Raw genomic sequence first — 19298 nt, forward strand, 5'->3', positions numbered from 1 at the left:
AGCCAAACAATTGTAATCAAAATAATAAAATATTTTAAACAACTCTTTGCTATAATGAGAATAGTTTGTCTTTTTAAAGCTAGTAAACAGAGGGGACACAAACTAATAAGCGAGAAATGTCATCATTCAAGAATCATATTTCATATCATATATATTAGGGATAAAAATATACATAGTCTATCAAAAGTTTTTTTTATCACAAGCCATAAAAGATAGAAGAATATATATGGCTAGAAACTGTGTGACACTCGCACTAACAATATTGATTATTGAAATGGTTTTTTGTGTTGCTAATGAATTTCATGACAATATTGCTAAACAATTTAATCCATCTTATTATTATATTGCAACGATGGCTCGTAGACAGTGTATTGCAAGCTGTAAAAGGCATTCTCGCCACCCAATAGTTTTGTTTTTGTGCACTAGTAGTTGTGCAACTAGATACGCATTTGACTAGTACTTTAGTAATAGTAATGATCGAAATTATTATGAATGTTCTTTTGAGTTTTTGTGATTTCTTTGTTTTCATATTCTGAAATATGAATATTTTATATTTGATGTAATAAATTCTCGTTTGATTAATGAGTGTTGAAAAATTAATGATGAAAAAATAATCAAAGGTAGTCACCTAATTGTAATTGAATAATTTAAGCAAATTTATTGGGTGCTTGAAAGTAGACATTCATAATAATGTATGAATCACAAGTACATCATACTTTTATGTTCTTTTTTTTTTCAATGCACTACCTGTTTTGTTTTTTTTTTTCTCATGTTTATGTTACTTAAGTTTGAGGTTTTGCACTGCTATTAATGTTACAGGAATAGGCTACATATTTGATAAAAATTGATTCAAGCTCGTTCAAGTTAGAATCTTAAATAATTCCCCATGAAGAAAAAAAAATATTTAAGCACTCAATCAAACTAGGACGTGAATCACATTAATAATCTTAGATATTTGATGCTTTTAGTTACAACTTTTACTATATATGTTGTCATGTGTTTTATTTGATAAAAATTGGTTCTCTTATGATATGTATATAAGTAGTTAACTATGATAAATTATAGTAACGTAACATAGAATAAAATCATTTTCAAAATAAATATGATCTAGCTAGATATATGATTTGTATATCATGAATCTTTTAAAGTTTATATGAGTATCATATAGTTCGTTTGTATATCATAATGTAAAAAGATTGAAAAAGAAAAAACATTTATACTATTCACCTATATCACATACAACAAGAGTTTAAAGAGATGCCAATGAGTTATAACTCAAATGGCATAATCTCTCCATACTCATCTAAGAGGTCACGAGTTTGAGTCTTCTTATTTTTGAAAAAAAAAAGAGTTTAAAAAGATATTTCAATAAATCACGGTCCTTAAATGTAGCCCTAATAACATACTGAATAAAATTTTCAAAAGTTCAATTTAGTTTTTTTATTATTATTATACTGGATATTCTATTGTATTTTATATGCTTTATGTAATTCAATTCTAAAACATTTAACTTCAACATTAAGAAAATCGAGACAAAATTTTGATAGTTATTTATTTCAAGATCTTACATTTTTTACTTGTTGAATATTGTCTTTATAAGATTGAGCACTTTGATCTGGCTAGGAAGTAGTGGGTGTATTAATATTTTTTATAACCTTTACTTTCTTGTCATGTCCTTTAATTATCCTCTGAGTTTTTTTATATTATTTTTTAGGATATTTCTTAATTCAACGAATAAAAAATTAATCCGTCACAAATTTTAATTATATTTTTAATATGTCACAACCTAACCCAACCGTAACCAGTGATTGAGGGAAAAACTGTAATAAGCCTATTGAATAATTTCACAAAAAATTATTTAGATAGGATCTCCTCTATTTTTAGACTTTTTTCCAAAGTCAAATATCTTTTCCTATTACAACATCTATCTATCTAAACTATTAGTTGTTTTTCAAGAAATCACATTATATATATAGGTACTTAAACAAACTTTCCAGCATAACTAAGTTTACATCACTCCCAAATACTTAATACTTCAATAATATAATTACTAACACAATATTTTACTCGAACTGTAATTTCATACTAGCAGATATCTTTATACTTGAAATTGATGTATTTTAATGTTAATTTGCAATTTCTCTCATTATCATGTTTGTGGTATTACACATTATGCCCTAGCATTATATTGGGCAAGAAATTAGGAAAGTGTGATTTAAATGCTTATCAGAAGGTACTAATTTGTAATTGAAAAAGTATAAGTAAACAATGTAAATATTAAACAACGTAAACAATGGTTTAAAAAATGTTAAATTAATTACTATAATTAAATTCTCAATTTATTAGAATAATCAATTTTTGAATTTAAATTATTAGGGTTAGGCAATGTAACCTCCTCTCAATATACCGTCAAATTACGTTCTCATTCCATATCAACCCTCTTCCTCCTCTTCCACTCACACAATCATTCATCCCGGTCCTCCGCTTTGCCGCTCAGCCCGACACGTCTCCACCACTGCCGGTTAGCCCGATGTGCCTCCCACCCATCCATTGCTGCCACTGTTTTTGCACCACTCTTCCCTGGCGGCGTTGCTGCGGTGTTGCGCCACCTCGTTGAATGTTTATTTTACTAGATATGTGGATGGTTATTTTCATTCTAAACTAATATTTTTGATGTAGAAGAAACTCAACAGCGTTGAGGCTGGCTAGTGAGGGAGGGACCGACGGTGCAATAAAAATTTGGGGAGGAGTTATATGACGGTAAAAGGGTTAGAAGGCGGATGGTTAAAATCTAAAAAGTAAAGGTTTTTAGGAAGGTAATTTGTGATTGGGGTGATTTTTTTATTTTTAACCTTATTGGGCTAGAATTGTATCCCGTTGTTCACGTTGTTTACAATCTCCATTGTCTACCTAGCAGAGCCATTTTTAATTATATGTTATATTTGAGTTTATAGACTTGCATGCTAAATATGTCGACTAATTTTGGTGTTATTGTTGCTGAAAATTTTGATTGTTGATTGAAAATGAATCATAGTTGTTATATGTAACTCAAAGTTCTTAAAAGTGAAGTCAATATGAATTTCTATGAAATAGGATTAGATTCTTGTTGTCACACTTAATATTTTGTCATTCAATGGATATTCTGTGTCCTGGAAAAGTAAAATCTCTATGTCAGGCAGTATTTTACTTGAGATGAAAATTCTATTCTATATTTGTTATTGTTAATCTATTGAAGCTTGCAAAAGGAAATGAGTGAAGGTACTTCAGCATATGTAAAGAGCATTTAGAATATGTTTGAGGTATGGACTTTAGTGTTTGTGTTTCTTAAGTGATTGGATCCTTGTCTTGCTCAAGAGATTATTCTTTGCAATTTGCTACTACTAGTAGACCATCAAGAGCCATATATCTTATATTTGCTTAGCACTTAGATATATGAATTGTTATATAGGTGCAATACTTGTATTGTATATAGTAGTACTTATTCTATATAGATACATGAATTATGAATCTGATGAATAATGAATTAGATTTATGATTGTGTAAATATTATGATGTAGAAAATTTTATTGAAAAGGAAAACTCTGATATTGTAGTGTTTATATACATTTAAACTATTATTTATAATAAAAATAATTTATGTAAAAATTAATAAAAGGAAAGTATAATGTTGGAGAGATTATGACGATTTAAATAGTCGTTAAATATAGGAAAAATATGTCATAAGAATAAATAACTTAGTGATGGTTTCAAACCGTCGCTAAATATATTGTGACAAATAAAACAGCCACTAAATATAAAAAAAACTGTCATCAGAATTAGTAACTTAGTGATAATTTTAAATCGTTGTTAAATATATTGTGATGGATTAAAATAGTCACTAAATATAGAAAAAAGGTCACAAGATTTAGTAAGTTAGTAATGGTTTCAAACTGTCGCAAAATACATCATTAAAAAAATATCCTGACAGCTGTTATAAATTTGTGACAGTTTTATGCTTTAAAAAACATCACAAACAATTTAGCGATATTCTTTATCAACAGTGGTCCAAAATCAATGTTATGTCACCTGACGACACTCAAATTGGTGACGCTTTTTTAACAGTCACAAAAAAATTAGCGACAGTTAAAATCATTGTTAACCATTAAAAGACGTCATGAAAATGTTGTTTTATTGTAGTGTATGTACTTCCATACTAGGTATCTTTATACCTGAAAATTTTTTCCTAAGGATAGATAGATAGATAGATAGATAGATATAACTATTTAAAATTTTGATGTTAAAGATTGAAGCTTGACGTACAACGGAACCTACACATAGCTATATTTTAACTTAGATATTCATATAAATACATACATATTCAACCATTGACTATTTAACATCGTCACTAGCACAATACTTTACTTGAGTTGTCGTACTATATTATTAGGTAGGTTATTATCTTTATACTTGAAAATTTTGGCCCTAAAATATATAGAAGTTTGTTGTCTCCCTGATGTTTCTAAAATAAATTCAATCCTCAAGCATTCAGATATACTATATACATAGAGAAAAACATTCATTAAATTATGATCAAACATATTATTGTCATACATATTCCAATTATATATAGACACTTACTACAAAAAAATCATTTAAAATGACATTTATATTACTACAGCTTTAAAGAACTGTCATAATTAATTTGAATAAAATGGCGATTTTGGGGATTTTGGCGGTTTTGAACAACCATTATCTGTGTCTATTATTTAAAAAAGCCCAAAATTCTATTTGAACCCTAAAATTGCACACTAACATGAAAACGTCGCTGCTAGCCACTACTATGTTAGAGAAAGGACAAAAAGGATGCCACTGATGTGTTAGAGGAAGGTCGAAAACATCATTACCATTGTGATCTTCTCTGGCGATGATATGCTCCAGCAATGATCTGCTCTAGCGATGATCTACTCCAGCAATGATCTTCTCAACTGTGTTTGCCTTTGATTAGAATCTCCTCTCCATCAAGATTTTGTGCTGTGAACCGAAACACTTTCCTTCTTATCTCTTCTAGTGATGATCTCTCCAGTAACGATCTCCGCCGACGATATTCTCCTCTGGCAGCGTGTTCTCCTCCAGCTACAATCTCGGCAGTGTTCTCCTCCTTCATTGAGCTGCAAAGCTGTAGATTTTTTCTCATTTTTGTCGATAACAAATTCTCTCTTAATTTTTTATTTTTTTAGGTCTATATTCTACATTTACCCCGATTTAATTTGTTTATTGACTTATGTAGCTACTATATGTGAATTTAGATTACGATCTATTCATTTTGCAGCTACAAATTGTTGATTGAGGAAGTGACATAGAAAGCAGAGAATGTATATAAGATAATAAATTAAGATAACATTGTTTATTGTTGATTCATTTGATTGAGGAAAATCTTGTGATTCTTATTAGTATTAAGATAATGAATTACTAAACTGTCAATTTTGTTGTGAAATCAAAATAATCATTTTGCTACAATTATAACAAGATATAAGATACAAATATTTATATATGATTTTTTTGTTCTTATTTTGTAGAATTGCTTCTGATTTTTTTTCTTTTTCTTTGTTTAAATATACTCAATGCTTTATGGAGATATTTTTAAAAATATACTTAATGCGCTGTAGAAATACAATATATCCTCATCGAATTGAAGTTAAAACATTAAAATAGAATGTTAACATAAGAGACAATGTGTTAGGCATAATATTAGGAGAATATACTAGTTGGTTTCTTAAAAGACCAACTGCCTCTATCTATAATAATGTCTATATTCTTGTATGTGAATGAAATAAATAAGAGAAGATAGTTGATAATAATATATGATTGAAGAAAAAAAGCGCATGGATCTACAATTCTACACCCTAAAGCAACTTAACTGCCATTGAATGAGGTCCTTTATATGAAATTTCTTTCCTCTTTATCATTGTTGTCCATTTCCCATTCTAACAATTTAATCGGTTATAATTGTAGCATTAAAGAATGTGGTAAGCTGGAGTGTTTACCAGAACAGGGTTTCAAAAGCTTAACTTCACTTTAAAATTTGTCAATTAATTACTGTAAGCATTTGGGATCCTTGCTTGATGGTGTTCGACACTTAACTTCACTTTAATTTTTTTCTATTAAATACTGTCCATCGATGAGAAAGCGGTGTGAGAGAAGAATAAGGGAGGATTGGAACAAGATAGCACATGTTCCCCGTGTATATTGTGGTAATCATTATATATGTTTATCGTATTCTTAGTTTATACGTTGCCTATTCATTATTTTCTTTCCTTTTAATTTTGTTGTGTGTTTGCATAACCATGGTTTCAATATCTTGTATTGAATTTTATATTCATTTGTAGTGCTCTTTCAAATTACAAAACCAAAAAAAATCTTGTATTTGTTTTTTTTTTTCAGGATATGAAAAGGATATAAAACTCACTACAAGTTTTCTGTTGGAATTTTTAAGTCATTAGTTTAAAATATGCACGATATGAAATTCTTTTGCTTCTCCCTCATCTTTTTATGTGCTAATAAGGAAAAAATGTATTTTATTATTTTTTTGGAGTCTCTATTGCAATTGTGCTATTTTGTTTCGATCCAGTTCTGTTATATGAAGAAAAAGCTTCTAGGATTATTGGGGTATCAATATCATCTAAGTGCTATTATTGTGTTTTAAGACTTCTTTGATCTATGAATGAAAGCTACTTGGATGAGATTTTGTCTGACTTATACAAACATTAAATGCTTAAATAAGATTTTGGTACTTATAAAATCGTTGATTAAGATTGATTTTATAATTTGATAGAAGCATAATTGTATAGATCGAATTTCAGCACTATAGATGATTTTCAGGGTGTATCTTCTGGATATTGTTCCTTATAGACATTGTATTTAGGGAGAAACGAGATTCTATTTCAGTATTTGGTCACTTATAGCAAACTTTAGAGTCTCAAGTATGGAACTTTTATATTGTGAAGATTTTGCTGAGATCTTTGTCAAGTTATTTCATTAGACCTAGTTTCTTTTGAAAATGATTTTCTAACTCTAATGCCTTTCCACTTATTTTTAGATTATGCCCCTTCCAAAAAATTCAAAAGTGTAAATAAGAGGTTTCGTAACTCATAAGGTAAATGTTTCATAAATTTGGAAATAACTTCTTTTCTTACACATGTATGGAATTAAAATAAGGGAAAGAATTTCTCCCATTATTACTTATTGTTCATTTTGTCTGATCCCTTGGACCAAAATTAAAAAAGTTTGGTGCAATTGGTTGGGCAATATGAATTTTATTTTCATTTTTATAATTGTTTCAAATTTTAATGATATGCAGAAGAGAAGATTGGCTGACATGTTAGGGCTACAATGGAGCAAGGAGGAACTAGAGCATTTCTATAAAGCTTACCGTAAATATGGAAAAGACTGGAAGAAGGTTAGTTATATTTTTTAGCCATACATTATGGCTAAAAGTTGACTTTCATCATCAAATTTTTTATCTACTATGAATGTCCATGTATCTAGAAAACACAATTGCTTAAACCTTGTTGCCATGGATGACAAAAAATATACTATTTATGGTGTTGTTTTTGTATCATTTAGTATACACCATGATTGTTGTCATTTGGTTAAGGGTTACATTTCTAGTAGAATGGATATTAGTAAAAGTTGCCTATTGTTCGTAAAATATGTTATTTTTTATGTTTATTGTTAGGCATACTTATCTCTTTTAGAGGGCACTACTTCTGTTATTAGACTTATAGCAATGATGACAAATCATTATAGTGTACTGGTAAGAATAAATTTAAACTTTTGGCACATTTTTTTAACATTAACATTTACATTTCTATTTTTGCTACATTACTGTCTAATTGCAAGTTATTTTCCCATCCATCTGTGATATTAAAGATTCCCCTCCTGATTAATAGCGCTACATTCTTTTGGTTTGAATTAGTATTACAATTTGTAATAGAACCAATTTATGAAAATTTGGTTATAAGAAATAAAAATATGTGTTATTTCATTGTCAGGGAGGAAATGACAGTGAAAAAGAGAGAAATGAAGATGCAAAAGCATCTAAAAGGTTTCAAAAATGTTTGCGAAGAAAACAAATGAATGACCATAAAATATTAGCGGGACCCTTTTTAGATCATTTCCAATCACAATCTTTTGCGTCAGGTGACAGTTCCTTGTTGCTGTTGAAGACTAGAAATTTTGGTGGATTAATTTTTCAAACACATGCCAATGTTATTTTCTCTTTGTTGTATTTTAATTTACATATGCTTCCTTTTTTAAAATAAAAGACATTAATTGTTGTATTGAGAGATTATTGTTACTCGTTCTTGGAGGGTTTTTTCTATTTTTTTAAATATATCTAGATGTCTCTTGAATAAAATCTATGATAATCTTACCATTTTATTTTCTGTGAGATTGTTTTAAGGCTTACTTCTCATATTGTCAAAAAATGAACTCCTCGAGTACCTATTTCACAATTCATTGGTAAAGATAATGCAGAGAAGTTATTTTCATTCGCTAGACAGGGGCACAAACAAATGGTTGTTACTAATGATTTACGCATAAGATTGCATTAGCATTGGCCAAGGCTTCACAAAGAGGTGGCTTCTCAAAAATTCATGTATCTCTAAACAAGAGAGCAGCGCCATCGCATAGTAAGATTCTTGAACAATAATTATTTGCTCCTTAACTAATCCATAAGTACAAACTTTAATTTGGACTTGTTAGTAGTGTAGAGGACCTTTAAAATATACCCTATAGCCTAACATACCTAAATTCAACACAAATACGAACAAATAAAAATAGTGTTCTTTATATGTACTAAAAATAAATGCTTTTTTGAAAATTAGGAATGTTTTAATTGCTAGCATAATTAATATATAGTATTGTAGCACTATTATTTGGTCTTCAAATGTGGAAAGAGGCAATTTCAATACTTTTTGTGGCTATTTTCTTCATCTTTTTTTTTATACTTTTGAACTTTTTTCATCTTGTTTTTATCTTCGTTAAATTGAAACCACTATTGATTTGTTGTTTATTTATGCATTTGTATGAATAAGTAAAATTTATATTTTTTATTGTGCTCATAAATTATACTTTTGTTGCAGGTATTGGATCAAGAGAGTGAGATTTTATCGCCAAAGAAATTAGGAAGTAGGTCTTCTAGAACGAGCAACAAGAAAGTATGATCTTGCATGATGAAGATTTTATGTATTAAGGACCATATGTTAAGTCGTGTTATTGAAAAATGTTATCTTTGATACTTTATTTTAGAATTTTGACTTTAAATAATTTTTTATGACCATGTATGAATTAAAAATCATGTTATGATGTTTGATTTAAGGTTATGTCTTTTGGTTATTACAAGATTTTAAAGTTTGAGTTCCAAAAATGCCACTTCAAATAGAAAAAAATTATTTTAATGCGGTCAAAATGGCAGTTTCAACGGCCATTTTAAGTGGTAAAAAAGGTGGTTTTAATCCCACACTACAAGAAATTACCAGAATAGCGATCGATTTTTTTTAAAAATCGGTCGTTAAAGCCTTAGCGACCGATTTGGGTGGTCGCTAAAACCTTGGTCGCTAATCAAAAAATAGCGACCGACTTCAGCCGCTAACATTAGCAACTAATTTTAGCGACCGATTTCTGAACATGGCCACCCAACCTCACCAAAAATTATCGATTGCTAAAAGAATTGGTCGCTAATTGGTGACCGAAGTTTCCGTCGCTAAATTGGTCTTTGAGTAAATTAGTCGCTAAATGGTGACCAACTTTTCAGTCGCTAAATTGGTCGCAAAAGCGGTCGCTAGGCAGGGACTTGTATTTTAGCAACCAACATTTCAGTCGCTAAATCGGTCACTAATTATTAACGAAGCATTTTAGTGACCAGATTTTCATGACTGATGGTTTCAGTGGCTAAGAGAAAGGGAGTTGAATCTTAGCCCCCTTTTCGCTTGTTAACACTTGCTAGACTTAGAGGAAGCTTTTCTGTTTTTAGCTCGTCCCTAACCACGAGACATTTTCATTTTGTCTCGTCACTTGACACGAGACATTTTTTATTTTTCATCTGAACAGTAGAAAAACAGAATTGAAGTAGGAAGAGAGGTAGAAGATTACACCCAGATATATCCTGGTTCAGCTGCTAAGTGCAGTGCAGCCTACATCCAGTCTCCATCACAACAATGATGGAATTTCACTATAATCATCCAGATTACAAATTGTAAAGTGCTAACCCAACTTACAAGGGGATTCCCACAGAATCATGAAACACAACATAGATGTACAAAGGAACTCTAAGACATCTATGGCTTTTTCTTTTAATTTTGCACTCTCTGCCTTTTTCCGCTCTATGGCTTTTTCTTACAAACCTCACTATTTACCTTTTTTCATGAGACTCAAGACATGACAAAATTAAACAGAAAAATATTAAACAGAATACATTGAAGGAGAAGAGAAATCTGTTAGCTCAGGTAGCTCTGAAAACTCTGTGCCTTGCACTCTCAAATTTTCTCCTTGCTTCAACCCGTGGTTGTTCTCTCTTTTTATAGAAGAGGGAAGCCTCCACACTTGAAGCCAACACCCAAGCCTAACTTCTTTTCCTTCAAGAAACATATCCGGTTCGGCCACACAGAGAGAGAAGAGATAACCATGCAAAACCCAACATGCAATTACCTCTAGTCCTTCCTTGGTCATCACTCTTCATCAATCCGAGCGCTCCATCCTTGGCTTCCTCTCCAAGATGGATTTCTGGCCCTTGATGCTTCATGATGATGATGGCTTTATCTGCTCCAATCTCTGCCTCTTCCATCACTTCGCCACTCTAGCTACTTCCTGTGGTGGTTAAGCAGAATCAGAGACAAGCCATGCTTCAAGAATCTCCCTTGCTGGCCGAATCTTCTTCCTTCTTTTTGAGTATGAAGGATCCGAGATTACCTCACCAAATCTTACCACATTTGGTGATGATCTCAGCCACAACATACTTTTCCTTTTCTTTTTCGTGCCATCAACTCGATGGTCTTTATGCTTGCTTTCCCTTCCTTTCGGTAGCTCCAAGTAGCTTCCATGGCTTCCTGGTTAATGACCGAAGAGAGAAGAAGAAAGAGATGAGAGAGAAAAGAGAGTCTGAAGAAAAAGCAATTTCAAAGTGGTTAAACTAATTAATTTACAATAGCTTGCTTTTGCTTCCCTTAGAGTGGCGTGTAGCATTATGATTACCATCATGTCAATCACACTTTCTCTCTCATAGTTCCCATGTACTGCAATAACTCCAATTAATAAAATTTGGATTCCAAAAGAATGATATCCGTTGGAGCATGCAACACATAATCAAAGGAATGGGTTTCTTTTAATAAAACAATGTTGTGCCCCATAGCCTTAGGATTTCGGACCAAGCATGCAAGATGAATTGGACTTATGATAGTTTGAATTCTGGCCCAATAATAAGAACAATAATTCAGCCATAACAAACAAAATATTTTTGCATCAATGCTGAATATATTCATGAAACACTTGGGCTTGCAATTTTCCTTTTTATTTTCGGCCTATATTAAAACCTGCAATACAAAATTATTAATCAAAATATGTTTAATGAAAATCAAATCAATAACTTTGTATTTAATTATTTTAATAATGTTTTAGTCATCACAAATACAAATATTAATTTAGAGTTTTCCAAACTCATCAATGACTGATCCTAATTTTTAATTATTAATTTTTTACTAAATTTTTACATCTATGCTATTAAATATTGAAAAACCATCAATACAAAACCTACACCTTAACACATAAAAAACCGACCCATAACAAATATATCTCAAGTAACATAACATACTCAAACAATCACCAAAATAACTCATCAATTCAATATCATAGACAATAACAATAATAAATATGTTCACCATTTAAAATCTATTAACTCCGGCTATTTCACACCACACATCCATATATAATTACCACAAAGGATGTATTCAGTTACATACATGTAAATGAAGGAGCTAAAACGTTTCACACTTGACAGATATAGTATTACATGTGTATCTACCTTAATCGTTAAAATCAACCAATCTCTAACATCTACACACGGAAGTAAAACAAAATAAAGTAAGAAAATGCAGAAATCATTGGTAGTATATATTCATATCCGTAACTTAGACTGATAGAAGTACTAGTACAAAGCAATAACCGTGACAGTTTTAGGACAAAGAAACATCCGTTACCGGGTCCAACCTTCAAGAAAGTCAACAAATTTATAGGTCCATGAAGAACATTACTAATTAACTCTTATTTAAATAATTATAATGGATGGCATTAGCAGCTATAAAGGAAAGATAAAACAAGGGCTGGTTCTCACCGGGATCCTGTCTGGGTATTTCTCCCTAATCCTTGCGGCCTCTGCTCTTCTCTTCTCTGCAAGTAAAAATGGATCATTCATTTGTATATTACTACCAACAATCAAGCTTTACACAGAAGATCAAAAAGAAATTATATAGATAATAAGAGTATATACCAAGATCATGCTCTTGTTTGAAGTTGCTCTTTGCCATTCCTCCTGAAATTAACATTAGCTAAATTCAAATAAAAGACTAAGATTGCCCAAAAGGAACAGAGCAAATAATTACAGATAAGAATAAGACAACTCCCCCAGTTTCAACAAAAAGAAGCGGTGTTTTCGTTTGAAAAGGATGATACTGGCTATTTAATTGAGGCCAGACATTTGTATTTAGAATAATAAAGTCAACTATAGCATTAGTAGATAAGTATTCATTATTGTAATAACTAATAAGCATCTAAGCAAATGTATACATATAAAATTTTAAATAAATAAGAGTTGCAAAAAACAGAGAATCAAATGCACTTAAAAATAGTTGCAACAGTTTCAATTTCAACTTTCAATTACTTAGGCAATTTATAAAAATAGTATAAATTTAAGGCAATTTAATTAACTTTGCGTGTAGAAGATATCAAGCAATTATCACAAGAAGCTTATAAATAACACATGCAATGTACTAACAATTTTATATTTAATGTCTAGACTCCAAAGGCAAGATCATTTACGTTAATAGCAGCAAAATATTAAAGAGAAGGCAGAAAAATAAAGAAGGTAACCTCATTATTATCCAAATCAAAGCAACAAAATCAATTATTCTCAGAACTCGCAAGCACTGACCACAAATGCACACTATTCTACGAAAGAAAATGGTCATCCAAAAGATTAAATTAATGAAACTTTCTGGCAGTTCTATTACAGAGCTCAGACAACAAATCATACATACACAATTTGTCGACAACAATTCACTCTCTGATTAAAAGAATTGCAGAAACAGAATGATAAATAAAGTGGCACAAGTGAGAAGAAGAAAAACTTTGCATTTGTATTTGCAACTTTGGAAAGACCATAGGCTGAATGATGAATACAAAAAGGATTTATATGAGAAATTTAATAAATGGAATAAGAACCTGCTCTACAATGTTAGCTTCCACTTTAGCTCACTTTTAAAGTGTTATTCTAGCTGAATATATGGAATAGACTTGAAATTCAAGAACTCACATGATTTTCAAAAAAACCTGAGCTAATAAGCTTGATATTGCTGGCAGGATCCATAAACATCAAGCATTAGCAAAGGAAGAACAACCATTTTATCCTAATATACATTACTTTCTTCCTTCTACATATTAAGTTATCACTTAAAATTTTCTGATCCAGCAGGTAAATGGAACTCCAGAGAAAAGGATAAAATAATTACCAACCTGAAGCTAATATAAGAAAACACCTCTTCTGGTTCCAACATATAAATCCGGTTTGCTAACTCGAATGAACCTTGCCACTGCATAAGAATATTCACAAGTACAATGAAATCTCAACCATCTCCATGTATTCATTAAGTTTAAATATAATATCTTCATTTTTGAAGTTTCACTAAAAATGGCTTTTGTAAAATTACATCTTTTGATACTTAAGTAACCAAATTTGAGCTAAAATAGTCTTTATCCAAGCTTGTGTGAGTTTGCTAAATTTATCAAATTTTACTATCAGATTTCTTAATAGCAACCAACTTTCACAACTCACAAAAACATACATTGCTTCTCTACAAATCCCTAATAGAACTCGGTTATAAATCACTACAAGCCATCAAAAATGCGTAAAACCCTCAATATAAAGAAATAAATGAGAAAGGAATAAAAGGCATAACCTACTAACATAGAAGACAGAGGCACAACGATGGCAGAGGAGAGACAGAGATCAGCCACAGATTCAAAATGAGAACAGTGCAGATCCTCAAAACATTTTTTAGTAGGCGGATCAGATCAAATAACGAAGAAATAAAAAATAGAGAACAAAAAAAACCTAAAAATAGATCTGATTTGAGAGAAAGAGCGTTTTTATTTGTCTCTTTAAAAGAGCCAGAGCTTCTTCCTCTGTGAGTTGGCCTCCATGCAAACGACGAAAAGCGATAATTAGAAAAAGAATTCAAAAAGTCAGACAGAGAGAAAGAGAGAGAAAGACAGAGAGAGAAAGAGAGAGAGAAGAGTGGATGAATGTGTGAACCTGGCCAGAGCGGGTGGAGGAGATGGGAAGTGAGGCGGCGGTTTTGTGGGGGGAAGAAGACAGTGAGGAGATCTCAGGAGATGGCGTCGAGACTGGAGAAGACGACGCCGACGGGACCTCAGGAGACGGCGGCGAAATGCACATAGAAGACGGTGGCGAAAAAGATGACAACGCGCGCAAAAGACGGATAATGGTATCTGATTGGAGGAGATGAGAATGGTGTGGGTGACTTAGGGTTAGTGAGGATAATTTAGATAATATATTTTTTTAACTTAGCGACTGCTTCTGTGACTGATTAATTTATAAAATCGGTCGCTAATTTAAAAATTAGCAACCGATTTAGTGACCATAACTTTAGCGACTGAATTAGTAACCAACCACGTTATTCTATTTACCTATAAATCGGTCGCTAAATTAAAAAATAGCGACCAATTTTGTGACCAAGAGTCCCAAGGGCATTCCTTCTTTTGTTTTGGTTGCTAATTCGGTCGCTAAATTAAAAAATAGCGACCGATTTTAGCGACAATTTATATTCTAGTTGTATAAAACTAGTTGGTCGCTAATTCGGTGGCTATTAGTGACCGATTATGTTAGTCATTAAAATCAGTCGCTAAATTAACAATTAGCAACCGATTTAACGACCATTAATTTAGCGACTAAATTAGTGATAAAATAGTTGTCCACCCTATTTCACTATCAGTTGCGAAATCGGTCGCTAAAATAAAAAAATAGCGACCACTTTTGTGACCAACAGTTCTAAAGACATTATTTCTGTTTTGGTCGCTAAATAAAAAAATAGCGACCGATTTTAGTGGCTGATTTATTTTGGTTGTATTTAAAACTTATCGGTCACTAAAATCGGCCGCTGAGTGTAATTCAGCGACCGATTTAGTGGCCAATATTGATTTGGTCCTGGAAATTCTGTATCGGTTGCTAAATCGTTCGCTATTAGCAATCAATTTTTTCGGTCGCTAAAATCGGTCACTATTCCGGTATTTTCTTGTAGTACCATTTTAAAAAGCATAAAATTGTCATCATAATTTGGTAAAACTGGCGATTAAATCTTTCATTTTATTCAGGAAAAAAAATAACAGTTTGAAAAACTGTCATTTTAAACAGAAAAAGCGCATCATATTTGTGTAAAAACGGCGGTTTCTAACCGCCATTTTAAACGAAAACTGCCATTATTCTGCTTAAAAAGGCAGTTTAAAAGCGTCATTTTATATAAAAACAATGTCATTCTACCCTAGTAAAAATGGCGGTTACAATTGCCGTTTTAAAGAATAAAAAACCGCCGTTTTATTTAGTTAAAATGGCGGTTGAAATCGCCAATTTAACCGTCGCAAAAACCGCCGTATTATCCTTAGGTAATTGTGATGATTTTTTAAAAACCTCCGTAATAATCAGAATAACGCCCAGGATATTTGCGTTTCTTGGAGGCGCCCTTTTTTGGTAATAATGACGATTCAAACCGTCATAATTACTAAAAAACTCGTTATTTTAACCAATTCTTTTGTTGTGACTATAATAAATCATTTTAATGACAGTTTTTTATTAACAATAATATAATGGTCATTATATATCTTATTTAATCTATAGTTTTGCGATAATTATATATTTGTTATTATTACTATATGTTATAATGGTATTAATATACTTTTGTAGCACTTAAAAAAGTTTTTATCGACAATTATATAATTATCGTTAAAATTTTTTAATAATAAAATATAAGATGACTAATATCTAATTCTCATTAAATATGTTAATGGCTATTTTATTACTATTAAAAGTAAAATAAATGGCTATTAAAAATAATTTTTTCTAATAGTGATACGCCGAATACTTATTTGAGTTATTTCATACATATACACATAGTTTTACTGTCTATTCATACAAAAACACTAAACTCGTCCGTATTATTCTGCAAAAGCAAATTCTCCCTTCGGATTGTGTTCCAATTTTTTGCTCCTTGATATATATATTTCATAGTTAGCATAAAGGTTTGAAAAAATTGAAAAAAATAAATAGTTAGGAGGAAGGGGCAAGGTGTTTAAGAAACCATGAAAATTTTCATACAAATTGGTAAACTAACTACTAATTGAATCCATAGTAAGGCCAACCTTTGCAATCTGTGTACTAAATAACATCTCTCTGAATCATATAAAGAGATGATGTAGAACATATATGTTTTTATCTTCTACAAAAGTTTGGGCTGATCCGCAACAAAAGCTAAAATTTTTTATTTTTTTAGAAAAAAAGGTTGACCATTCTAGACTATCAAATTATTGGAAATGGATTTTCTCAATTTTTTTCTTTCAATTGATATTGTCAAATGTAATCTTTTATTCTTCAACATCATCTTCACCTTCACATGTTTCTCTTAATTTCCATTTTACTGTATTAATTGAGAGAAAAAATTGAGAAGATTTATTTTCTCGAATCACTAGCACTCCTATATAAACTTAGGATGATGATTGGCCATGCCTGCTTTCTTGCCTAACAACCTTCTCCATAAATTGTATGGAAGGCCAAGGGTGTGGGGAAAGCGTGGCGGGTGCGTCAGACCATTTAGGAGGCGAAACATGTTGCTTGGGGGCATCGGATGGAGATGACAAATTGAAACTCGGTATAGGCTTGCTTGTCGGCTGTGATAGCGGAAAGGCACTCAATCTAGTCCTAGCTTCCGGTGGTGGCGGTAGAGGGACGCTTTTCCCAAGAGGGATTGTCACTAGCTCTTGGGGTGAGAACTTCATCTCTTGTATCATCTTAAGATGCTTAACAACAGTTCGCATGGTCGGCCGTATCGATGGCTCCTTCTGGAGACATCGATGCGCAATGTCAGCCAACATCCTCGCTGCTTTTAGAGGATAGTGGCCTTTGAGCTTAGGATCCATGATCATGGACAGTCGGAATTCATCGTTTAGGAATGGCCAGCTCCACTTGACTATGTTCTTGTCTACATTTGGATGGCGGCTATCCACATTCCTTATACCGGTAAGCAGCTCCAGAAGAATGATTCCAAAACTCCATACATTGCTCTTCGGGGTAAGTATTCCTCTTTCGAATGTTTCCATTGACATGTTTCTAATAGCCTGACGTAATTAATAAAAATAGGTCCAAGAACTCAATTAGATCATTCTCATTAGTTAGTAGAATATTCTATAAATAGGAATACTAATGATGTAATCAATCATGCAAGAAATTAATAATTGACATTAAAAAAATTTTAATTATGCTTCTTTTTTATTTATCTTTGTTTTTTTTTTTTTTTACCAAAGATAGAGAGAGTCAAACACACGACCTCTTAAAAATAAATATAGAAAGATTATGTCATTTAAACTCTAACTCAACCTTATTTTTCTCTGTTATAATTAATTCTTTCCTATTTTATATCTTATCCATTACACCTGAACAATAATAACAAAATTCATGGGACAAAATGAAAGGGTACAAAATCTATAGAAGCAACACATATAAAGGACCTTTTGAGTCTAATTAAGAAAGCTTACTTCCTCCGAAACTCGCCCGACTACGCAACCATACCCTGAAAGCTTTGCACTGAAATCCTTTTCAACCTGTATGTTGGCTGTTGAAAATTCGTTGTACATTGCCTGTAAGAGAAATTAAACCCTAATAATCTTCCATAATCATGCTATGTGAAAAAAAAAAAAACAGAAAATAGTATAAAATCCACATTAAAAATAAGTTAAATAACACGTATTTATATATAAGTATATAATAATTGATTTGGTTACTATATAGATAACATTTTTTGTATTTTCTAATTGTTCGATCAATATCAAAGGGATATAAAATATCTTAGGTCAAATGGTAGTCATTAAATGAGAATTCAACTAGGAGATTGTATATTAAATGTGCATTTAAGTTGATCGTAATAAGGTAAACATGGAGGGTTCATTATTACCTGGAAGGGCCCTTCATCATGCAAGAAAGTAAGACCTTGTGCAGCACAAATGGCAATTTTCAATCTTGAATTCCAATCGAGAGTTGGGTAATCAGATGTACCGTAAAATAGCAAGCGATCCAAGCTTCCAAGGTGTAGCCTTTCATACACCAACATCCTCGGTTCTGAGCTGTCACGTGCATGAAATCCAAGCAACCTACAAATGTTTGGATGTTGCAAAGATGCAAGAGTATTAACTTCATTAATGAATTCCTTCAAGCCCTGCAAATAAGAGATACATTTATTTAGACTGCATAAAAAAACTCACTGCTTACACAATCTTCTCAAGGGCTAAGGTTTTTTTTTTTTAAGTCAAGTGATATTCATTTCATAATTTAAGGAATACAAGAAGTTCATGTAAGACAAAAAAAAGAGAGAATTAGAAATGCTGAGTTATATAGTAACATAAAAAGAAAAAACATAAAGGGTATAATAAAAGGACAAAAGATCTAAAAAAGGGCTTTAATCCCTAAGGTTTCACTGGAAGGAAATTGGGGGAATAGTCACTACTTCCATAATATAAGAATGTATTTTTTTTTTTGGTGTCTTATATAAAAATATAATTAAAACCGTTGAATTGATTTATATAGTTAAGATTAAATGAATCTAATAAATGGTATACGAATAATATATTTATAATCAATGAATGCATGTGTAAATGCAATTATATTCAGTGCATTTAGAGTTATTGTATTTCAATTTTATTCAAATATACTTAATAAATGTAATAGTTATAAATGTATTCATACATGAATTTAATGATTATAAATATAT

General features: G+C 31.3%; 2 protein-coding genes and 1 long non-coding RNA gene across 3 annotated transcripts in view; all 3 read right to left on the minus strand.

Moving 5' to 3' along the window:
* Positions 1–10140: 10140 nt before the first annotated feature.
* Positions 10141–12673, minus strand: LOC110272809 (uncharacterized). Its single transcript, XR_002364260.2, has 3 exons — positions 12521–12673; positions 12365–12420; positions 10141–11567 (listed from the first exon to the last, which is right to left on the minus strand). It is a non-coding gene; the product is annotated as an uncharacterized LOC110272809 (long non-coding RNA).
* Positions 12674–16872: 4199 nt separating this feature from the next.
* LOC107494894 (serine/threonine-protein kinase PBL34-like) overlaps positions 16873–19298 on the minus strand; it is a 3494-nt gene continuing 1068 nt past the window's right edge. Inside the window, exons 2-4 of the mRNA XM_021125170.2 lie at positions 18486–18746; positions 18070–18171; positions 16873–17652 (exon numbers count right to left, since the gene is read on the minus strand). Coding sequence (XP_020980829.1) covers positions 17023–17652; positions 18070–18171; positions 18486–18641 — 888 coding nt within the window. The 5' untranslated portion in view covers positions 18642–18746 and the 3' untranslated portion in view covers positions 16873–17022. The remainder of the gene's footprint in view (positions 17653–18069; positions 18172–18485; positions 18747–19298) is intronic.
* The window catches only part of LOC127748521 (uncharacterized), a 2198-nt gene continuing 1557 nt past the window's right edge, over positions 18658–19298 (minus strand). Inside the window, exon 3 of the mRNA XM_052263110.1 lies at positions 18658–18681. Coding sequence (XP_052119070.1) covers positions 18658–18681 — 24 coding nt within the window. The remainder of the gene's footprint in view (positions 18682–19298) is intronic.

This window comes from Arachis duranensis, chromosome 6 (assembly GCF_000817695.3).
Source record: "Arachis duranensis cultivar V14167 chromosome 6, aradu.V14167.gnm2.J7QH, whole genome shotgun sequence".
Lineage (NCBI taxonomy): Eukaryota > Viridiplantae > Streptophyta > Magnoliopsida > Fabales > Fabaceae > Arachis > Arachis duranensis.